The sequence below is a fragment of the Microtus oregoni genome, unplaced genomic scaffold, assembly GCF_018167655.1.
Source record: "Microtus oregoni isolate MIOR12 unplaced genomic scaffold, Mior012 000002F_ref0000024, whole genome shotgun sequence".
NCBI lineage: Eukaryota > Metazoa > Chordata > Mammalia > Rodentia > Cricetidae > Microtus > Microtus oregoni.
The window spans coordinates 29,789,056-29,811,768 of NW_024543061.1; the positions used below are offsets into that span (position 1 = coordinate 29,789,056).

At 48.9% G+C, this 22,713-nt stretch overlaps 1 protein-coding gene across 1 annotated transcript in view; it reads left to right on the forward strand.

Annotated features, from left to right (window-relative positions):
* Positions 1 to 17,168, forward strand: part of Ruvbl1 (RuvB like AAA ATPase 1) — a 36,924-nt gene extending 19,756 nt beyond the window's left edge. Inside the window, exons 5-11 of the mRNA XM_041638818.1 lie at positions 73 to 162; positions 920 to 1,069; positions 2,391 to 2,454; positions 3,647 to 3,845; positions 12,125 to 12,227; positions 16,074 to 16,165; positions 16,814 to 17,168. Of these exons, the coding sequence (XP_041494752.1) occupies positions 73 to 162; positions 920 to 1,069; positions 2,391 to 2,454; positions 3,647 to 3,845; positions 12,125 to 12,227; positions 16,074 to 16,165; positions 16,814 to 16,973 (858 nt within the window). The 3' untranslated portion in view covers positions 16,974 to 17,168. The remainder of the gene's footprint in view (positions 1 to 72; positions 163 to 919; positions 1,070 to 2,390; positions 2,455 to 3,646; positions 3,846 to 12,124; positions 12,228 to 16,073; positions 16,166 to 16,813) is intronic.
* The last annotated feature ends 5,545 nt before the right edge of the window (positions 17,169 to 22,713 follow it).

A 22,713-nucleotide genomic window follows, 5' to 3' on the forward strand; every position in this document is an offset into this window, starting at 1 on the left:
GGCACCTCACAGCGTACTAGAAAGAAATCAAATATGCATTGCAGTTCTATGAGTCACCCTTGTTTTTTTCAGCTGGACCCCAGTATTTTTGAAAGTTTGCAGAAAGAGCGAGTAGAGGCTGGAGATGTGATTTACATTGAAGCAAATAGTGGAGCTGTGAAGGTAATGTCCTTTCTTCATGGGACAAAGCACTGTGTCTGATTTGTGTGTCATGGGAAGACCTGGGTGCAGGAGGAGGGTGGGCACTGCCTGGTGCCATGCCATGGGAAGGGCAGAGTTGTCCCTCTGCGTATTTTAAAGTTTCTTTCTTTTCCTTTATCTTCATTCTTTAACCTTCTCATGATGAAAACAGACAGTCTGTTAGAAATACTGAGACCTGTTTAGAGGGGGAGTACAGGGTGAGAGACCAAAACAACTTTAGTCATTTTCAAATTGAAATGTGCAGTGTATTTAATCTTCCTTTATCTCTCTGGTATTTTCTTTCCAAGATATATGCATGTGGGAAGGAATGCGGCATTAGCTAGCATTCTTTTCGTATCTGATTCCCAGTGTCCTGTACAGGGTTGCTCACTGTTTAATGGATGAGCATAATACTTGATATCATGCAGTAAATCACCCACCTACAAAAGAGGCTGAGCAGCTCCCTCTGTCTCCAGTTAATCTACTGGATTTGCCCTTTATCGGGAATTGCATACAGTTACGGGTGTTGGGGGGTACTCTGGAGAAAGTATTGGGTATCTCCAACCCGCCGATAGCCTCCTTTTCTTGGCAGAGGGCAGTGGGCACATTGGGAAATTGTCAGGGAGACTATCCTTGGTAGGCTACAGTTGGGAACCAACCTTTTGTGTCATTGAACATTCTGTCATTTGAGGACTGAGCAGTGAAAACCCGCATAGCATTTATGTTTCTCTGTCTACAGAGGCAAGGCAGGTGTGATACCTATGCCACAGAGTTTGACCTTGAAGCTGAAGAGTACGTCCCTTTGCCAAAGGGAGATGTGCACAAGAAGAAGGAAATCATACAGGATGTGACCTTGCATGACCTGGATGTGGCCAATGCGCGGCCTCAGGTACTGCTGTGCCACTGTGGGCAGCACACTTGCCTTTTGTCTCTTTCTGGAAGCTCTGGGGATGAATCGTCAAGATCTTACTGTCACTTTGGAAGCAAGCACTCCTTTTTTGTCTGTGATGTTCAGCAATTAGCATGGGCATGAGCTACGCAGGACTCCTTTGTTCCCATTCTAGTGCAGCAGTCACAGATGATTTCCTGGGCTATTTCTTCTCCCAGCCAAGCCTCCCACCCTGAGCTAGCCAGCTTCCTCCCTGGCTTCTGTCCAGCCTTGGCTCGTGCCTGAATGCTCAGAGTGTTACTGGCAGGAGGGCACAAGTACTTTGTGAGCCTCACAGGTTTCTGAAAGCCTAGCACAGCTCCGACCTTCCCTCCACTGAGCAGGGCCTCAGCGCCTTTAGCTTTGAGTTGGAATCAAGTCTGCAACTCTGGAGGGACAGTGGCTACTTAGACGTTGACTGATGACTGTAGGGAAGGATGGCATCCCCTCACCACATCTCTGAGAAACATGGTTCCAAGAACCAAAGTACACATGTCCCTTGTTGGCAGCCTTTTAGGTTGCATTCCTTTTTATCCTCCTAGGCCACCTCTTTATCAGGAGAGGAGTCCCAGAAGGCTTTGCTCAAGAGATTGTTGACACTAGTCTTTGACCAGCAAGTGCCTTTAGGAGGTAGATGTCTGTCTCCAAACTGACCCCAGAAGCCTCTGCTTTAGGCTGAGTGTGGGGTCAGGAGCAAGTCAGCAATTGTGTAGGGGCCTGAGCACCAACAGAGCAGCTCTTTAGGAGGAAGGGAAGATGGTACAGACTGTACCAAAGCTTCGAGTCATAGAAGAACTTGTGTCCAGGGGAAAGTGTGTGGTTCTTTGTGGCTAATTCAGGAATAACGAATTTAAAAAGATACATTGAGGAGAGGAGGCCACCCTCCCCACTATACTCTCAGTGGAAAGAATTTGTTTGATTCCTACAGGTCTGAAGTCCGTGAAAGTTTCTCTGTGTTCAGAAGCTTCTCAAGGGAGTTGGCATGGTGGCACAGGCCTTAACCCTAGCACTCAGAAGTCAGAGGCAGGGAGATCTCTGAGTTCACAGCCAGCCTGGTTTATAAAGCAAGTTCCAGAACAGCCAGGGCTACATAGAGAAACCCTGTTTCAAAAAAAAATACATATATACATAACAGACATGAAAATAAAAGCTTATTAAGCTTTCCAGGGGACTCGTGTTGGGGTCTCAAGTACATTGGCATTGGAAACCTATATAAAGCAGGAAAATTAAGTTTTGGTATCCTCCTTAGACAGCAAGGCTGACTGAGTCTTCTTTTCTCCAGGGGGGGCAAGATATCCTATCCATGATGGGCCAGTTGATGAAGCCAAAAAAGACAGAGATCACAGGTAAGAGTCAGTGTTCTGTCATTCTGGAACCTGCAGCAGGATCAGGACCCTGGGTGCTGGGCTCTGGTTCTGTGTCCAGATCTAAGCAAAGTGTGTGTGGGACTGGCGTCCTCTCTCCTCTTAGATCACAGCCTAGCCCTGTCATCTGTGCTCTATCTAGACGGTCAGTAGTATGTTTTTTGGCCCCACACACCTAGAGTTTCTTGTCCTGTAGGGAGGTTGAGAAGTGGGTACACTCTGCAGCCATGACAGTGCCACCTTCCTCCCCACTCTCCTGTGTGGCCGTTACACCGCCCCTCTCTCCCCACCTGTGTTCTCTTTTTCCCTAATGACTTACAGTCTCACTCACTCTGAAGTGAGGTCTCAGCCAGAGGAGCAGCTAGGGACAGTTCTTCTAGAGAAACTGTGTCTGGTTTTCCCCTTGGCTTTGTGTGGCTGCTGAGACAGGGTGTTATTGTGTAGTCTGGAATCTTGTAATCTGTATCTCCTGCCTCAGCCTCCCCAGTGTTGCGGGCACAGGTATGTGTGCTGCGCCCAGCAACAGCCACTGTCTTTTGCCCTGAGTTCTTTATTCTCAGGCAGTTCTTACCTGGTAGATTTGGTGGAAGAGGCATCAACTCCTGCAGGACTTTTGGTTCTGTTTGTGACCAGACCCTCCTGGGCTGTGACCTTGGTGGCTTATATATGACTCTAGATAACCTCATCTTCTAGGAGCTAGAAGCCATGTTTCTTTCCAGTGAGGGCTGAGACTACACTTGATTGAAGGCTGATTAACCTTAGCACTGTCATATATGGCCACAAGACAGGGTCATTTACAGAGCACAGAACAGGAAGATTTGCATATGAAAACTGGTATCCTGGGCTCCAAGTCTGCTAGTCTCTGAGATCAGGTTCATCTGGATCATCAGGTTGGGAGAATGAGATAGTGAGGTGGGATGGGGAGTGTGAGGAGGTTGGTCTTCCTTTGCACAGCCCTCTTGGGGTTAGCCAAATAACTTTAGGGAAAGCCTCCTGTTTTGTGGCCTTTAGGTGTGTTTGTTCCTGTCTCAGAAGATATAACTGAAACTGAAGTGTGGCCCAGGCCTGCTGGGGCCTCACAACCAGGGAACCAGGCGACAAGGGTGGGTTTGGGTGAAAGTCAGCTCATAGTGGGAGCTATTTGCTGGCGCTGACCCTGCCATCCCTCATCTAGATAAACTGCGAGGGGAGATCAACAAAGTGGTGAACAAGTACATTGACCAGGGCGTTGCAGAACTGGTTCCTGGGGTGCTCTTTGTCGACGAGGTCCACATGCTGGATATCGAGTGTTTTACCTACCTGCACCGAGCCCTGGAATCTTCCATCGCCCCCATTGTCATCTTTGCTTCTAACCGAGGCAATTGTGTCATCAGGTAAGGCCCCTCCTGCCTGCCCCCTAGACTTCCCACCTTCCTTCTCACAAGTTTTCCACTTGGACTGAGTACATCTGCAGCACCAGAGACAGATAGGGAAGAAGCAAGGCTGTGTCTTAGAGATGTTGTGATGAGAAGGGTCGTCCTAGTGGTCTTTAGGGCCATTGAGTGTACAAAGGGATGGTCACGTAGGGCTGGGTTTTTTTTTTTAATAAATTTATTTATTTATTAAAGATTTCTGTCTCTTTCCCGCCACCCAATTCCCTCCCCCTCCCCCAATCAAGTCCCTCTCCCTCGTCAGCCCAAAGAGCAATCAGGGTTCCCTGCCCTGTGGGAAGTCCAAGGAACCCCTACCTCCATCCAGGTCTAGTAAGGTGAGCATCCAAACTGCCTAGGCTCCCACAAAGCCAGTACGTGCAGTAGGATCAGAAACCCATTGCCATTGTTCTTGAGTTCTCAGTAGTCCTCATTGTCTGCTATGTTCAGTGAGTCCGGTTTTATCCCAGGCTTTTTCAGACCCAGGCCAGCTGGCCTTGGTGAGTTCCCAGTAGAACATCCCCATTGTCTCAGTGTGTGGGTGCACCCCTTGCGGTCCTGAGTTCCTTGCTCGTGCTCCCTCTCCTTCTGCTCCTGATTTGGACCTTGAGATTTCTGTCCGGTGCTCCAATGTGGGTCTCTGTCTTTGTCTCCTTTCATCGCCTGATGAAGGTTAATATTCAGGAGGATGCCTATATGTTTGTCTTTGGATTGGCTAGCTGACTTCTTACATCACCTGCTGAGAGGTAGGCATGGCCAACTTCACTTCAGGTGAGGGAACTGAATGATGTAACTTGGCCCTGTTCTTCTCACCCCACAGACCTTTTTGTGACACAGTGGTACCTTGCTGGCCATCCTCCCTTATGCCCCGTTGAGAGTGTCTCCTCTGTTATTGCAGACCTAAACCTGGGGCAGAGGACTTTTCCAGTCTCCATGTGGTCTTTAATACTCTGTGCCTGAGCTGCAGAGAATGTAGACGCTTTTGTCTGAGGCCCTTGTCAGGTCCCTAATATGCAGTTGCAGTGTCCTAGAGATTTCCTGTGGTCCTTTGGGACGTTCAGGGTTAGCTTCTGTAGTGCTGGAATGGATGGGACTTCTTTTCAAGCCCACATCAGCTTCGTAAGACAGTGCCCTGGGGCTTGTGATCCTGGCAGTAGGCACTGGGAACTGAAAAAGGGCCCTATGGCCCATGAGTGTTCATACTAGCTAGAGCTACAGGGAACTAGAAGTCCAGACTGCAGGCTTGCCGCTCCATGAGGATGGGCCACTTGCTGGAGAAACGTATTTTGCACTAAGACTGTCCGCACTGGGTGCTACTGGCTCTGGAGCAGGCTAGTGGGGAGCAGTCTGGTGCTTGCTGTGAGCACTAGTACATTACAACAGCAGCCCACCTCGGTTGTTTATCCACTTACAGCTAGCTGGGTTATGTGTGTGGTTCATCGTGTGGCTGCCCTGGCACCCTGTGATGCAATCTGGTTAAGAGGAGTGCCACAGTTGTGTCCTGCAGTGTTAGAGGAAGCTGCTGTGCCAAGTCCAGGCCAACTTCTGGAGAGGATCAGGGGCACCTGGGTGTCATCTGGAAGCTAAATGGGGGCCCTGACCCAGAAAGTCTGGCACCTGTGGCTCTGCTGGAGACTTGTTTTTTTTGCATAACTTCATCTGTGCTCAGCATGAACACATGATGCCCCCTGCTGGGAGCTCTGCAAACAAAGCTTACCTAGCCCAGTGGGTACCAACAGAGGCTGGCAGCTCTTGGTCTCAGTTGCCAGGGCTATATCCAGGAAGAAGGAGTTCTTGATCCCAGCCTGCTTGTGAGAACCAAGCTCTAACCAGCTATGTGAACTAACCACCAAGTGGACTTGGTACTGAGTGCTAGTGGGGCTGCTCCATCATTCTGACAGTATCCCCAAGAAAGCCCACACGTGGAGCATCACAGTGCACTGCTGCTCTTGCCAACCTGGACAAGCAGGGCCAGAGCTCTTACCAGGTGTGCATGTGGCTTGGGTTTGGGTGAACACTGGACTCCAGAGTACACACTCAGCAAGTTTTGACTCGGATGCTAAAAGGCAAGGTTCAGGAATATCTGCGTGGTATGAGCAGGCTGTGATGAGTTGTGCACAGCCTTCTCCCCCAAGGAGCTCGCTGCTGAGCTCTTGAGCCACAAGCATCATACCTGCCACCCAGACTCTGAAGGGAATTGCAGTGCTGAGGACTTTCTCCTTGTCAGCTTTCTGGAGCGCTCTTTATGAGCCACAGATAAATGATGTCAAGGCACCCTGACACCTGAGGGCAGATGAGGTTATCTCCCAACGGTAGACTACAAGCTGTAAAGTCCACGTGATCTTCAACCCAGTGGCTGCTGGGCAGTGAGCAGGCAAAAAGTGTTGAGTATGGCACCACTTGGCTGACTATATAGGTAGAGTTTCTCTTGAGTCTCGACAGTTGCTCCCAAATAGCCACACAGAAACTTAATATTAATTATAAATGCTTGGTCAGGAGCTCAGGCTTGTTACTATCTAACTCTTACAGCTTAAATTAACCATTTATATTAATCTACATTCTGCCATGTGGCATTACTTCTCTATCATCTTGTACTTCCTGTTTCCTCTACTGATCAGTGACTCTTCTGACTCTGTTCTTCTTCCCAGGGTCCTTAGTCTGGTTCCCCTGCCTAACTTTATCCTGTCCAGCTATTGGCCAGCCAGCTTCCAATCACAGCAACAGTGTCAGGGAATGCTCCACAGCTGGCCTCAGGGAACACTAGGCTCTGACATCCAAAGCTGTGAAAATATAGCCATGACAGTGCCCTTTCCAGAAGTTGACTTACATCTACCTTTTGGCTTCTGGCCATCTTACCAGCTGTGTGTCAGTGGCTTCATGGGTTGAGCTTCAGACATGAGTCCATTGCCTGCAGGCCTTGTGTTGTCTGGGACATGAGTTCTAGCACTAACCTGGTTCCCACAAGGGAAATGTCAGCCATGTGGAAGTTCATAACCTTAAGCAAGTTCCTTGACCTAAACATCCTCCTGGTCCCATCGTCATCAGAAGGGGATGGTCAGTGTTTTTCTTGGAAATTATACAAATTATATAGTCCCAACCATAAATTATTTTTGTTACTATTTCATAACTGTAATTTTGCCACTGTTATGAATTGTAATATAACTATCTGTTTTAGGCAGTGACCTACAGGTTGAGAACCACTGCTCTAGGCCATGTGGGCCTGGAGTTCTGTACCATAGGCTTGTTTCTACTTATCTGTCCTATTCATGACTCAGCCTCAGTAACCTGTGGGAGCATGGCAGGCCTTGTGGTCCTGTCATAGGCCCTCTTGGCCCTGGCAGACTACCCTCAGGTCTTCTGGGTAATGTCCAACTGTGGATGCTGGAAAAGGAGGAGCTCACCCCTTTGCTGTCCCAAGGAATCCTATCCCTTTGGATCCAGGAGTGTCAGCTGTTAGATGAGAGTGGCCAGCACTGACCTCAGCTCTGCCTGTGAGAGGCTCCATTTCCCATGGAGTCATGTCTTCCTGGGATTTAGGAAGGTTGGTAGGAATTTCTTTTCTTTTTTTTTTTTTTTTTATTTTATTTTTCGAGACAGGGTTTCTCCGTAGCTTTTGGTTCCTGTCCTGGAACTAGCTCTTGTAGACCAGGCTGGTGGTAGGAATTTCTGAAGGTTGGTTACCTTGTTGTGCCAAAGTGTTAAGACTTAGCCCAGTGTGATCTCCCTTCAGTGTTGACCTGTGACAGATGTCTAGAATGATGCTTTTAAAAGGCACTCACTGTATTATAGACAAATCTGATTCATAATGAAGCATTCGGTGGTTTGTAGTATATCTGCTGTCTCTACAGATTTGCCTTTTTTCATATAAATGGCACTAAACTTGTGGTTGGCTTCTTTCACTTGTTCTCAAGGCTCATCTGTGTTGCTTTTTACATTTTGTTATAGAACCATATTCCATAGTGTGGAATATTTAATGGCACATGTCATCTGTGCATTCCTCAGCTGACGGGCAGTAGTTCTTTCGGCTGTGATGAGTGATGCTGCTGTGGACATCTGTGCACACCTATGTGGACATAGTTGTGACTTCTGTGGGGTGTGTCCCTAGGAGAATGGGTGCTGGGTTAAGTAGTAACTGTTCAGCCTTTTAGCAATGATGACTCTTCCCAAGTCACTGCCCTCTTTACACCCCACCAGCATTGGGCAGAGTTCCATAAGCCCATTCTTCCAGCACTCCCCAACATCTGTCTTTCCAGTTAGAGCCACCAGCCAGTGGGGTATGTGGCACACTAGTTTGACTTATGTTTCCTAATGGGTGGTGGGAAGTTGAACATTTTATTTTTCTAGTTACGTAGAAGTCTTTGGAGAAATGCTTGCTCATGTCCTGTGCCTATTTATTCCCTTGTAACAGAGTCTCATATATCCCAAGCTGGCTTCAAATTTATGCTGTGTAGCCCAAGTTGATGACTTGGGATTACATATGTGCCCAGTTTTCATTTAGGTTGTTTGTCTTTATTCTTAAACAGTAAACATTCTTTATGGCCTGGTACCTTTAATTCCAGCACTCAGAAGGCAGAGACATGTGGATCTCTGTGAGTTTGAGGAACAGAGTGAGTTCCAGGACAGCCAGGGATACTGACTCTAATTTTGGGACTAGGAGTTCAGCTCAGTAGAGTACTTGCCTTGTATGTCCAGTACTATGGTTTTCATCCTCCTGCCCCCAGTAACAAATTCCAGTCCATCTTGAAGTCCAGCCTGCCTGCCTTTGTTTTTTTTTTTTTCCAAGAGTCTACAGTTCAGCTCTTGGTTCATATAAATCATTTGGGTTTAATTTTTGTGCATAGTCACAGAAGGGTCAGTTCTATATCACAGACATAGAAATGTCCAGCTGTCACAGAATCATTCATTGAAATGATCATCCTTGAAAAAATATTTATTGTGTATGTGTGTACATGCATTTATGTGCATCATATATGTGTGTGCAGGTGCTACAGAGGTCAGAGGATGTTGCATACCCTGAAACAGGTACAGGTGGTTCTGAACCACCTGGTGTGGTATTGGGAACTGAACCTGGGTCCTCGAGAAGAACAGTAAGCTCTCTTAATTGCAGAGACATTCCCCAGACCCAAATGACCATTCTTATTGAGTGGCACTGGCAACCAAGTCATATGGCTGTCCTTTTAAAAATAGTGTCATTGTGTCCACTGGGATAAAGTCAGGAGCCTGTCAGGAAGTTGCCTATTGAATTGCTTGGGTGTTTACTGTGTTTCAGCCATCAGAAAAGCCTTGTGTCACCTGTGTCCCTGACATTGTGGATTACAGAGAGCAACAGTGGGCACTGATCCTCAGGTGCTGTTCTACCTATGAACATCTGGCAATACCTGGGACATTTTTATTTTTCATGACTCAGTGCTTTGGGTGTCACAGTGCATAATACAACCTCTGACAGAAAGTATGGGGTCCAGAAATCAGTAGTGGCATGGTACAGAGCCCAGAGTTTAGGCAGAGGAGTGTTAAAAAGTGTATGGACTATTTGCTCAAGTGAAAGCTGTTTGTAGAGGTCCAGCGTATCCTGCAGAGGCATGGTACCCAAGCTCAAGGGGCGCTGGGCATGTAGGCTCACCACCCAGGCTGTCTACCTAGAAGTGTGGTATTTATTAGAATACATTTATTAAGAAGTTTGTAGTAAGATGTGGGTTTGCTCTGTTCCTAGTTCAGTGCTGGCTCTGCAGATGCCACTAAACAGTGTCCCTGTGTCTCATATGGGAGTCCACAAACAATTTCCCATGAACGTATTCTCTAGAAGAATCTTTGTGCTTCAGATTCATCACTTGAATGATTAAATAGTAATTGGCAGTTCTTAATTTTTTTTTTTTAATACTCTTTGGCTCTTCAGGAACCATTCCCCAGCTATCAAATAAATCACATGGAGTCTTACTCTTTCTTATGAATGCCTGGCCTTAACTTGGCTTGCTAGCTTTTCTTAAATTATCCCATCTACCTTTTGCCTCTGGGCTTTTACCTTTCTCTATTTCTGTATATCTTTTCTTTCCTTTTTTTCCTCTGTGCTTTTCTGTGTAGCTGGGTGACTGGCCCCTGATGTTTTCCTCCTTTTCTTGCTCCTCCCCCAGGTTTCTCCCCCTATTCATTCTCTCTGCCTGCCAGCCCCGCCTATCCTTTCTCCTGCCTTGCTGTTTGCTGTTCAGCTCTTTATTAGACCAATCAGGTGGTTTAGGCAGGCAAAGTAACATGGCTTTGCTTAGTTAAACAAATGCAACATAAAAGAATACAACACATCTTTGCATCATTAAACAGATATTCCACAGCATAAATGAATATAACACATCTTAAACTAATATTCCACAACACTCAGTGACTTCTGAGTGGTCTTTTGGTTTAAGATTTAGCTTTCATGGACTCCACCATACAAAAGCTCATCAACCACATTTGTGTAGGCTCTGTCTTCTAAGGGCTGCTGGAGGGCATATCTGTTGCTTTAATTGGTTAACTAATAAAGAAAACTGCTTGGCCTGATAGGGCAGAATTTAGGTAGGCAGAGTAGACAGAACAGAATGCTGGGAGAAAGAAGCCAAGTCAGGAGTCACCATGATTTTCCCACTCCAGACAGTTGTAGGTTAAGACACTTCATTGCTCACACACGCTCTTCCATGACATTATCTTATGTGTATAAATGTCTTGCCTCCCTGTGTCTATGTACCACATGTATGCAGGAGCCTGTGGAGTCCAGAAGAGGACATTGAATCCCCTGGAATTGGAGTTACAGGTGGTTGTGAGCCATCGTGTGGCTTCTGGGAACCAAACAACAGGTCCTCTTCAAAAGCAGCCAATGGCCTTAGCCACTGAGCTGTCCACCAGCCTGTTTCCTTTCCTTAAAAACAGGACTCCTGTAGCCCTTAAGCATCCAGTCCCATCTCCCACTCCGACCACAGCAGACCTCAGTGGCTTCTGACTTCCTTCTGTGGATGTGGCCGTTTGTTTCCTGGCACGCAGTCTGTACCATTGTCCTGTGTTTGTTTTTCTTAGTGGGTTTCCAGTTTATCCTGTGCTGCCACACACCTCACTTCCATTTATCTTTATAATAAATGTACACTGATACTTAACTGGTTAAAAAGAATTTCAAAATAGATGTTTGAATATTTTTTTTCTTGCTTGCACCTCTTTTTCTTCTTCCTTCCTTTTTTATGTGTCTGTGTGCACATTCTCACACCACATAGCACTGCACACTTGTGGAGGTTCTCACTTTGCTCCATGTGGGCTCTGGGAATTGAAATCGGACTATTAGGCTTGGTAAACCCCATTGCCTGCTGAGCCGTGTCGCCAGTCCTGAAACCACGTATTTTGATATTAACAATTAAATTGAAGTGACATGCCTTGTTCTTTGTTATCCTTTGCAGTTGTGACTGGGCTCAAGATGCTAGGGAGGCTGATGGCCACCCATGTTAGGATGGCCTGCTCCAGAGGCCCACAGCTATTGAGCTCCCATGGCTGGAGCCAGGCTGGCCTGAAGAGCACCAGTGTTTGCCCAGCGTGTGTCGCATCAGGCAGCTGGCACAGACCTGGCAGGTTGGCAGGCCTCCTTGCCTGGCTGTTGACAAGGGCTTGGCTAAGGGTTGAAGAAAAAAACAAAGGATGTAATTGGACAATTCTTGGGAAGAAAAGAGTGAATGTTAGGGAAAACATTTGTGCCTCATTAGTGACCAAGGAAATGCAACTCAATCAAGGTGTTCCCCTTTTTCTTTTTCTAAATCACTAAAGCAAAAAATATTTAGGAATTCAAATGCTTGGTTCTAACTATGATATTGGGCAGCTGGGTTATTCATGTAGCTTTGTTGGCTGGCACAGTCATCCATTCCTCAGACCCTTGAGCTGGTCAGCATGGTGATAGTTTCAGAGGTAATTCACTAATGTGTGCTGTCAAGTAAAACTTAAGCATGCTTATTGAGACTGAAACAACTAACAAAAACAGAAAAATGCACACATTGGCAGTGTAACTATGAGACATTCATTGAAAGTATGGCAGATAGTTTTTTGTTTTTGTTTTTGGTGTGTTCTCCCATCCCAAACTTTCTGTTTCTGGAATAATGAAGCTATTCCCCTGGGCCACCTGACCCTGATGCTCAGGGATGCTAGCGACCTACCCTGTGCTGTGAAGGCCTCTACTCATGTGTATGTTGTCCGGGATCTCAGAGTTCCTTGGGTAATGGGAGTGATTTTGGCCCTTGTAGGGGCACCGAGGACATCACCTCTCCACACGGCATCCCACTGGACCTGCTGGACCGGGTGATGATCATCAGGACCATGCTGTACACGCCACAGGAGATGAAGCAGGTAAGCTCCTGAGCCTCCCATTCACTCCTCTTTCTGCCCACCTCTGACCTCTTAGCCTCGGCCTGGCTTTCGTTTACCAGTCTGAGCAGGTCCCAGTGTCCTTGAGGCTCTGGAAGATGGGTCATTTTGAGTGGACATTCTCAGATGAGTTAGAACCTCTGTTCCCTGTGGTCTGGTCCCTCTACTCTTATGGGAAGGGGGAAAGAAAACATGGACTTGATGGCCACTGGATGACATCAGCCTGAAGAAGGGACAAGTATGACGTAGTTTCCTGATGTGGTAATGCATACCTGCAATCCCAGCACTCGGGAGGATGAGGCAGGAGTAAGATCCTGTCTCAAAAGGACATAGCAGCTGGTGGTAATGGCATGCTTTTAATCCCAGCACTAGGGAGGCCGAGGCAAGCAGGCAGGTGGATTTCTCTGAGTTCAAGACCACCTAGTCTAGCGTTCCAGGGCAGCTGGGGCAGTTACACAGAAAAACTCTGTTTCAGAAAAAAACAAACAAAAAACAAAACAAAAAGGGAAACAAGCAAACAACCACTCTGGGGCTGTAGCTTGTTGGCACATAGATTTTCTAGGATGCATAAAGCCCTGGTTTGGGTCCCCAGAACCATATAACCTGGGCTTGGTGAAGCTTGTGTGTAATCCCAACACTAGAGAAATGGAGATGGGAGGAGTCTCTTAGCTAATAGTGAGTTGGAGGCTAGGCTAGATAGACTTTAAGGAAAACAAAAACTTAGACACATGAGACTACTGAGGCTAGCTTAAACAGCTGTCCTACGGTTATAAAGCTAGGGCAGGACAAGATGCCTGGCGCATTCAGGGGTGTGTGGCTCCTCTCTTCTGCGCACACTCAGAAACTTTGTGTTCTCCTGTGGCCTGTGCAGTGTGCCCTGTCAGTGCTTCTCCCTGGTGGCTCTCCGGGGGGTCTTGGTGACACACCAGCAAGTCTGGTGTCTCCATAACCAGCTGTGGCTGTCCTTAGTGCCACTTGTGTACCTGATTTAGGAGATTACCTCATGGCCCTTGTGACAGTATCTTTCAGTTACTGTGACAGTCTTGGAGATAATCAACCTAAGTACGGAAAGGTTTATTTTGGAACATGGTTTCAGTGGCTTTAGTTTGTCACTTGACCCTGTTGCTTTGAGCTTATAACTATATCATGGGGAGGACATATAGCACAGGTGGTTGCTTACCTCATAGTGGCCTATAAACAGAGAGCTTGGAGAGGCCTGGGATCCCAGTTCCTTCTGAGAAGGCACATCCCTCATGGCCTGACTTCCTCCCACTCATCCCTGTGTCTTGAAATGGTCATTACCTCCCAGGCCGATGCCAGGGTGGCTACTCGTCAGAAGCAGAAGCAAAACCAAACTGCAGACCAAGAAGCGCTTGCTGTTGAGTCGTGCCAGGAAGTGACATTCGCTCCTCTGTGGCTCCCTGCCTGGCTGAGTGGCTTGAGCACCTGGCACTTGTGGTGGCTGGTCTTGATTGTCAGCTTGACACACCTGGGAAAGAGGGATTCTCTGCTGGGAAATTGTCTCCATCCAATTGGCCTGTGGGCATGTCTGTGGGGCATTTTCTTGATTACCAATTAATGTAGGCTGGGCCAGCCCACTGCAGGCAGTGCCATTCCTAGGAATTCCTAGGTGGACCTGGGCTGTATAAGAAACTAGCCGAACAAGAGCTCAGGATCCGCACGGTAAGCAGCACTCCTCCATGTCTCTGCTTCAGTTCCTGCCTTCAGGATCCTGCTGGAGTTCCTGCCCTGGCTTCCCTGGACAGTGTCCTGTAATCTATGAGATGTGATAGACTTTTCCTCCCCAATCGCTTTGGTCAGTGTTTTATCACAAACTAGAACAGTGCTTTCTCTGGTAAATGAGAGCCCTACCTTTGGTTTTGAGACATTGTCACTCAGATGTCACAAAGAGAACTCTCTCTTTGCTTTGCAAAATTATCACATGCATTCTGTGTGATATTGACAGGACCAGGGCACCATCATCCTCAGCTGCATCATGGTCCGCTCCTAGGGTCTTTGACAACAGCTTTCTGATAACTAAGTGGTAGAGCTGGTCCCATCTACAGGCGAAGCTCCTCTAGAGTGAGTGCTCTGCCTCCCCTCATACTGGTGCTGTGATTGACAGGCCTGCTTGGGCCAGTGTGCAGGCTTCTGTTAGTGACTGCCTGTCTGAGTCTTGCTTTGGCCTTGATGGCTTCAGGGATCCCCTCAGCCTTTTGCTGGAGTTAAGGCCGGTTTTTTACACAGACAAATTTAACATGTGAAGGGTGCCACTAGCGCTGACACCTCATAAACATCCCTGCAGCTTATTAAATGAGTAAAGAGCTCATCCATGAGCTGCCTGTTTCCAGGCAGCTGAGGTAGGCGCTCCCATGATTGTTCTGGCCTGTTCTAGAGACAGTGAGAGCAGATATCCCTGCATTATGGAAGGAAGCCAAGGTACAGATCCAGTACAACAGAGAGGTCTGGCTGGCCCTCCCCTCAGCCAGCCTCTGGCCTTCAGTGTGTGTATCTGTCTGGAGTTGGCAGCACTAGGGATGGGACCTAGGACTCTATGTGTGCTGAGAGCATGCCCTGCGCTGATGTCCACTGATGTGCCCAGTCCCTCATGTAGCTCCAGAACACGCCTGAGCAGCCATGTTTGCTGTTGGCCCTAGGTCTTCCTTATCCAGCTTTTGGTCACAAGTCCTTGAGTCATGTAGCTGACTGATGGAGCAGAGCAGGGCATCCTTTCTAGCTTTCTTTCCACAGCTCTTGAACCCATCTGGTGTGTGTCTTAGGCCGCTCTGCTGTTGGACCTGATAGCTGAGCCTGTGTAGATTATCACATCCTGACCCCTGAGGAGCACAGCAGATGTATGTGTTTGTGGCCTCTGTAGTGTTGGGGCCGTGTTTGAACCAGTCAGGTGGTCCCCCCCAATTCTGCTCTTACAGCCTTGTCTGGATGAAGGTAGCACCAGCAGTGGTGGCCTGTGAAGTGGCCACCTCTTAAGAATGCATGCTAGCCTGCTGACCTCAGCTCCAGGCAGCTCACAGTGACAGGCAGCTGATGGCTGCTGACCCCAGCAGAGTCTCAACTGTCAGCCTCAGCCGTCTCGAGCCTCCACTCCCCTTTTCTCTCTCCAGAGTCTGGTGTTAGGACTCAGTGCCTTCCCGTTCCTGGGCCTCTACTCTGGCTGTTTTTACGGCTTTAATTTAAACAGCGGCTTCTTGATATCTTGTTTACGAAGCTGCCAGAGTGAAAAATTCCTGTATTATATGAGGCTCGAAGTCCTCGAGTTATCTCAGCCCCGCAACACACAACATCATTATCCTACTGGCCCTTATCACTCAGTGCTGCTGCGCCTGTGGGACCCCGTGCCACTGCTGCCGCATCTCACAGCCTGCTGGTCGCCCCTCCAGCCTCACCAGGATACTCAGTGCAACAAGCATTAGGCTCTTGATAAATTAGATATTTCAGCGATGTTAGGAGGCTGGTAAATCTCTTAAAGTAACTTTTTTTTTTGATTTATTTAACCATAGTATTTATCAAGCAAATAAAAAATGTCTTCTCTTGCTTGAGTGCTCAAAGGTGATAGTACCCAAGCTGCCAGGAGAGGTTGGAGCCTTGAGGGCAAAGCTAGGATTGGTCCTAGTTCTCTGTAACAGTGGAGAGGGCTAGAGGAAGCTGTGAGCTACACTGGCATGAGGGTACCCTTGTAACAACATTCAGGTGGACTGTGACTAGGGCATGTTATCCCCAGAGATGCAGGCCAGCAGTGCTGGTGGCCATCAGCAGGTCAGACAGTGAACACAGTTGAAACACTTAATCATGTTGTTTTCTCCAAAGATCATTAAGATCCGAGCCCAGACGGAAGGCATCAACATCAGCGAGGAGGCGCTTAACCACCTGGGGGAGATTGGCACCAAGACCACACTGAGGTATGCTGTGCCAGGTAGCAGCGTGCTGGGGCTCTTCTACTGTGCCAAGGGCCTTCCCCAGGCACTGAGCTGAGTGCCAAGGATCTAGAAATGAGTTTTAGATCCCAGTCTCCAGCAAGCCCACCGTGGAACTCAGTGGGCAGCCCAGGGAATCAGTGCATGTGCAGTGTTCTCCAGTCTGTTCTTCCAGAGCTCAAAGACAGGGTCTGGAGAAGCTAGTTCTTCAGACCCTGAGCCCTCCCTGTGTCCCTTGAGTATGTGCTCTTGTTCCTGAAGGAAGAAACTGGCAGCTGTTTGAGTGAACTTTTGCAGATTGGCTTTCCATGTCTTGGACCAGCATGAACTTTGGGTTACCTGTGTTGATTTCCCTGCTTGTTAACTAACAGTCCACATCTAAGTTGGCACTGTCCGCCCTGCCAGGGTGTGTGGGCATCAAAGGAGTCCCCTCCTTTGCAGGGGTGAGAAGAGCACTTGTCCCCCGGTGTCCCCAACCTCAGTTGTAATGGGCAGTGGAAGTCCTCCTTGGCTTCCTCTCCTCGGGTTCACTCCGGCTAGACTGTTGCAGCCGTGCCAGCAGTGTCTACGCTGCCTGCTGACTCTGGGCTCCCTTCAGTGGCCCCCTGTTCACTCCTGTGCTGTCTGCTGTAGGTATTCAGTGCAGCTGCTGACCCCAGCCAACCTGCTGGCCAAGATCAACGGGAAGGACAGCATTGAGAAGGAGCATGTGGAAGAGATCAGTGAACTCTTCTATGATGCCAAGTCTTCTGCCAAGATTCTGGCTGACCAGCAGGACAAGTACATGAAGTAACATTGGGTTGGGAGGTGCACCCAGAGGACAGACCCCACACCGTGGACAGGGCCTTGAGTCAGGCATGCTTTGCAGCGTTGTTGTCTCTGTGTGGAAACAGTCTTTCTAAGTTATCAAACCTCCATGACTGCTTGGAAGGAACCCTTCCTACCTGGCTTGTTTTCTAATAAAACTAAGTAGGTTATTTTGATTATACCTCTCTTTTTAGGTGTTTATGTTTGGATGTGTGTGTGTGTGCTCGTGTGTGTGTGTGTGTGTGTGTGTGTGTGTGTGCGCGCGCTCACGCGTGCACACACACATACTTGCAGGTGCCTGTGGAGGCCAAAAGACAGCATCATATTCCCTGGAGCTGGAGTTAATAGGGGAGTCTCTAAGTCCTATCTCCAGCACTAAACAAGGTTATTTGTGCATAACATACACAGAAATTAGAGAACCGGTTTAGATTTGTAGCTATTGTGGCGTCAGTGCGGGGACTTGCTGGACACAGCACTCTGCAGTAGGGCAGCACATGTGTTAGTGTTGGGCAGAGGGATGTTCCACCTCATCCTCCTCTCAGGCTCTTGGCTGTGAGATTCCTTGGCATCTCTGTTCTGATGACCTGGACAAGGGTGACTGTTGGGCATTCAGAGCCACAAGTCTGCAGCCCATCTTGGCAGTTACTTTCTATAAACACTTTACTGTGATCCCTCAGCATGTGGACAAGGCTGCCGCATCTAGGACCTTGTGCATGCATGCTCCCTGTTCTATGCTGGACTCTTGAGTGAAGTCACTATGTGCTGACCACACTTGAGGGCTGTGGGCTACCCTGGGAGTCTGCAAGAGGACTGTCACTGCTTGCCTATTGAGTAAAACCATCAGTGTGGACTTGTGGGTACTTAGTTTGTACATTGGGTACCTTGTCTTGAGATAGTTTTGCTATGTAAAGCAGGCTGGTTTTGAGTTTGAGGCAATCCTCCTGCCTCTGTTTCCTGAGTGCTGGCATTCTAAATGTCAGCATTCTCAGTGTGACGTCATTTGACCTCATGAGGACACAGTGTTGAGGCTAATTGACTGCCCAGATAGCTGGAGACAGAAACTGAATTTGCGTTCAGCCTAGCTGCAGTCTGAGCTGGGAACTGTATGCCTGGACTTCCATACCTAGCAATAGTTGAGGATCTGACCTTGAGCAGGCGAGGCTGCAGGGTAGACTGAGGCAGGTGACTCTACTCAGTCTAACTCTTCACAGCAGCTGATCAGACAGAAGCATGCGGTAGCGGTGGGCTGGGGATATTCTTGTACAGCCCTCAGCACCTGTTCTCCAGTGCTTTCAGTGAGGACTAGGGGTGTGAGCTTGTTTTTCCTAGCCACAGCCCATGGATCCTGCTACTTCTCCCTCATCTGGGCTGTGGCAGTGCCTGAGGAAGGGGGACCGTGCTCTGATAGGAGGGAGATGGTCTGGCTAGGTGGCAAGGTTTGGTTATTTTAATTTTCCTCCCTTTCCCCCAGCAAGGCCTGTGATTATTACATTAATCTTAGAAGCGAAGTTTTTATGGCCCATCCCTTGCAGACTGAGAGAAGTTTCTCCATCCATTCCCAGGCGGGCAGCAGACCCTGGTGGGGAGAAGTATTTGTTACATCTTATCAGGCTGACACACAATCTAACAACAATTACAGCAGACCCATTTTTCCCACTAGTTCAGCTCCAGCTTGAAAAATTGTTGTAATATTAAAGTCAGGCAGGGTGGGGGCTGGTCACAGGAGGTGGCCACTATCCCAGTTCTGGGCCAGGCTCTTGGAAGCCTCCCCTTGAGCTACTTGGTGGCTGAGTAGAAGCTTCTGCCCCTTATTCCAGGTGCAGTGCAGGCTCCCAAGTGACCAGTCATTGTGCTTAGCTTTGCAGGCATGTCACCTCTTTAGGGTGCCTCCAACCCTAGGTTGATTCAGAGAATATTTGGGTTTTAAGAAGAAACGGAACTTGTTTTTCACACCAAAAAGTGGTGGGTCAACAAGCCTAGGCTAAGAAAATGGAGTTGCAGGCAGAGGGTGGGAGTTAAACCCTGTAGACCTCCGTCTTCTGACCCTGAGCCAGCCCTGGTTGGGCCGCTGTCTGAAAAGGCCCTGCCTTTGAGGGAGGAGCCGCAGCCAAGCTGAAGTGTGAAACTCTGAGGCCATAGGCACTGTGACCAGGGTTCAAAGAATAATGCCTTGGCTCCTGTTGCTAGAGGAGGTCAGAGTTTGTGAAACAGGCGCAAGCTTAGGTCCAGCCCTCAGTGTTTGGATGCAGTCCTGATTGCGCTCCAGTTTCCAGAAGCGCCCCCCATCCCCCCACAACCCCTAGAAAGGAGCTATGGTATGATCCAGACTTAGCCAGACAAGCCTGCTCTCCCTTGGGTATCCACTGTCCTCCCATCCCAGGTTATAAGTGACCTGGGGATGATGCCGGTGACCTGCGGCAGGACCCGGCAGTGGGAAATGCGGGCTGGCAGGGCTGGCAGTCGCCCGCTGGCCCTGTCGCCCTCCCCGTCAGTCGGCGCTGCACAGTGATTAATGGCCCGGCGAGGCGCGCGTGCGGCCGTCAGCGCGATGGATGTGGCTGTCAGGCCGAGCGTCCGCGCTGACCCTCGGCCCCGGCCCCCGCGATCAATGGGCGGCGCGCGGCGGGCGAAGGCTGGGCCGGTGCGATAAGATGGGCCGATGCGCGCCCGCCGATTGCCCGCTCCGTCACCTGCCGTCACCGGCGCCGTCACGCCGTCCGCATGCGGGTCGGCGCCGTCAGCACGCGTGATTAATGGGGACACGGGCGGGAGGTGCGGCCCAGAGCCTTGCAGAGACTTGTGGACCTTCAGTGGCGCGGCCCAAAGCGCCCCCATGCGGCCGCGCATGCAGCCTCTGGACAGAGGAAGCCTGTGGGAGAACCAGTTGCCAGAAGAGCATAGAATTTGGATTTTTCAGTGTCTGAAAGGAAACATACATTCCGTCTATCTGTCTGTCTGTCTATCATCTATTTGTCTATCATTCATCCATCTATCTGTCTAAGGCAAGGTCTCATTATGAAAGCTTGGCCGACCTGGAACTCTCCATGGAGACCAGGTGGCCTCAAACTGGGATAAAAGTGTGCCGCATGCTGATACGGTTGTGAACGGATAATTTTGTGATAATTCTGAATTGGTGCAGAGTTTAGAATGTATTAAAGGAGTGTGCGATGATGCTGTGTTCTACCTCCTGTTCCCTCCGTGCAAGCCATTTCAACACTCATAGCCTATTTCCTAGTGAGCTAGAGGTGGGTGGGAGAGGTTAGGGAAGGAAGGTACTACTCTCCATCCAGGTCCAGTCCCCTTTGCATTTCACCGTGACAGACCTCGTGCCCTCATCCCAAGGGATGTAAGAATTTCAGTCCTTGCCTAGTGGTCCAGATTTGCTTGTGTTCATACAGTAAAATCCCAAAGCCATGAGTGGGCCATTGTGAGCTCTGACAAAGAAAATCTACCTAACCCCAATGAAGGAGGTTATTCACTAGGAAAGTCCATGAGCACCCTCCCCCCTTCCCTCACCCACATGAAGGCAAATCAGCATTGGGCTGTTGCTAAAATCCCTTCCCTTGAGGAGAATAAAGGATGTCTACCCACTTTTTCCTAAGGGCCCACTGACAAACTAAATCCCACCAAAGATCATGGATTTATTGGTCTTATAGAGCAAAGGGTAGAGGGTCATAGGCAGGGGTATAGGTGACCTTAAAGCAGCCACACTGAAGATGTGCCCAGCAGGGATGTAACTCCTCCCATGACTGGACAGATAGAGTCCCCTTCCTTCTTTCCCACCTATGTCCTCTAGTGCCTCTCAGAGCTCCCAAGGCCACATTGGTATAATTAGGGCAAGATTATATACAGCTTGTTGGGCGGGGTGGTTGAGTACTCAGGTGAGGGTCCCCTGGGCTTCCCTGGGCCCTTGGAAAAGGGAAGGTCACAGTCAACAAGCCCATCTGTGATGATCTTTATCCAGCAGGTCCAGCCAAACTCCTGAAGATGGGGGCAGCTTTCCTTGGAGGAGTCTTGGACACCTGTGTGGTGGTTTGAAAGAAAATGCCCCCAAAGGGAGTGGTACTAATGGGAGGTGTGGCCTTGTTGGAGTGGGTGCAGTCATGTTGGAGGAAGTGTGTCACTGTAGGGGCAGGCTTTGAGGTCTATCATATATGCTCAAGCCACACCCAGTGAGCCAGACCACTTCCTGTTGCCTGCCTATCAAGATGTAGACTCTTCTAGCGCCATGTCTGTCTACACACTGCCACACTCCCTACCATAATAATGGACTAAACCTCAAACTGAGCAACCGCCTCAATTAAATGTTATTCTTTATAAGAGTTGCCGTGGTCATGGTGTCTCTTTGCAGCAAATAGAAACCCTAGGACAAGCTGTTTCTCGCCCATATGAGTGCTGTGGTTGCATTTGTCCTTTTTGAGTTGACTCCTTTCATTCAGAGCAGTATATGGCTATCACACCATCTACTTATCACGTGACTTCTCATGGTTGTTTGGGCTCTCCCATTTCCCATTGTCTTAGTTAAGGTTTTTCTTGCTGTGAAGAGACACTATGACCACAGCAACCCTTATAAAGAAAACATTTAATTGTGGTAGTGGCTTACAGTTTCAGAGTGTGTCCATTATCATCATGATGGGGAACATGGAGGCGTGTAGGCAGACACAGTGCGGGAGCTGAGAACTCTTGACCAGAAGACAGCAGGAAGTCCACTGACAGTTACACTGGGAGAAGCTTGAACAAAGAGAGACCTCCAGCCTGCCCCCACAGTGACACACTTCCTCCAACAAGGTCATATGTCCTAATAGTGCCACTCCCTTTGAGAGCCATTTTCTTTCAAACCACCACACCCATGCATGTAAGACTTGGGAGAGGTCATGTACATTTAGTTCTGAAGGGATTGCTAGCCCCCCTCCCCAGTGTGGTGTGTGTGTGAAGAGTGGGTACAGGGTCTCACTGTGTAGTGTAGCCCAGACTGACCTGGAACCCATCTGCCTCTACTTCTGAAGCAACGGGATTAAAGGCATGTGTTACCACACTGGGCTCCTCCTTACCTACTCTAACCATGAGCAATAATAGACACTATTCTTGCTTTTTGTTTTTCCTCAACAGTGTATCTTGGGCATTTTTCTGATCTAGTGTACAGGCTGTCCTCCTGGTTCCTTTATGGAAGACAAAGCTGTTGTCACTACCCCCACACCACTGTGGAGACGGTAGTCAAGGGTGGCCTCAAACTCATGATCCCCTCAGCCGTGTGAACACTGGGATTACAGCTGTGCCATCAGGCCTGGCTCCCAGCCCCTCTGATAGCTTGTGTGTGAGTTGGGCTTTGAGGGATGACAGGAAGGAGGCTGTCAGGCAGGCCAGGAAATAGGTGCCAGGTTCAGTAGACACTGCAGAAATGTTCTTGTTGGGATATGAGCTCACAGGGTGCAATCAGCTTCCATTCCATTTACTCCACAGGGCTATTAGCTGGTACGATGCAATACCAGATGAGTTGATCAGGTTTCAGCCACAATAATGCAGGTGCTGCCAGCAATGGCGCTCCTGCAGCAGGTGAGACCAGAGCTTGGTGAATGCTGAAGTGCAGGCTGGGTTTTTCTTATCACTAGGAAGCATTCTCTTCCCCAGGGCCTGGCCTGAGCCACCCCATACAACAGAGATGAGGCTCCTTGGTCTTCCCTAGGCTCTCCTGAGGCTGTCATCCAGTCCAGCCAGGACAGGCTGGG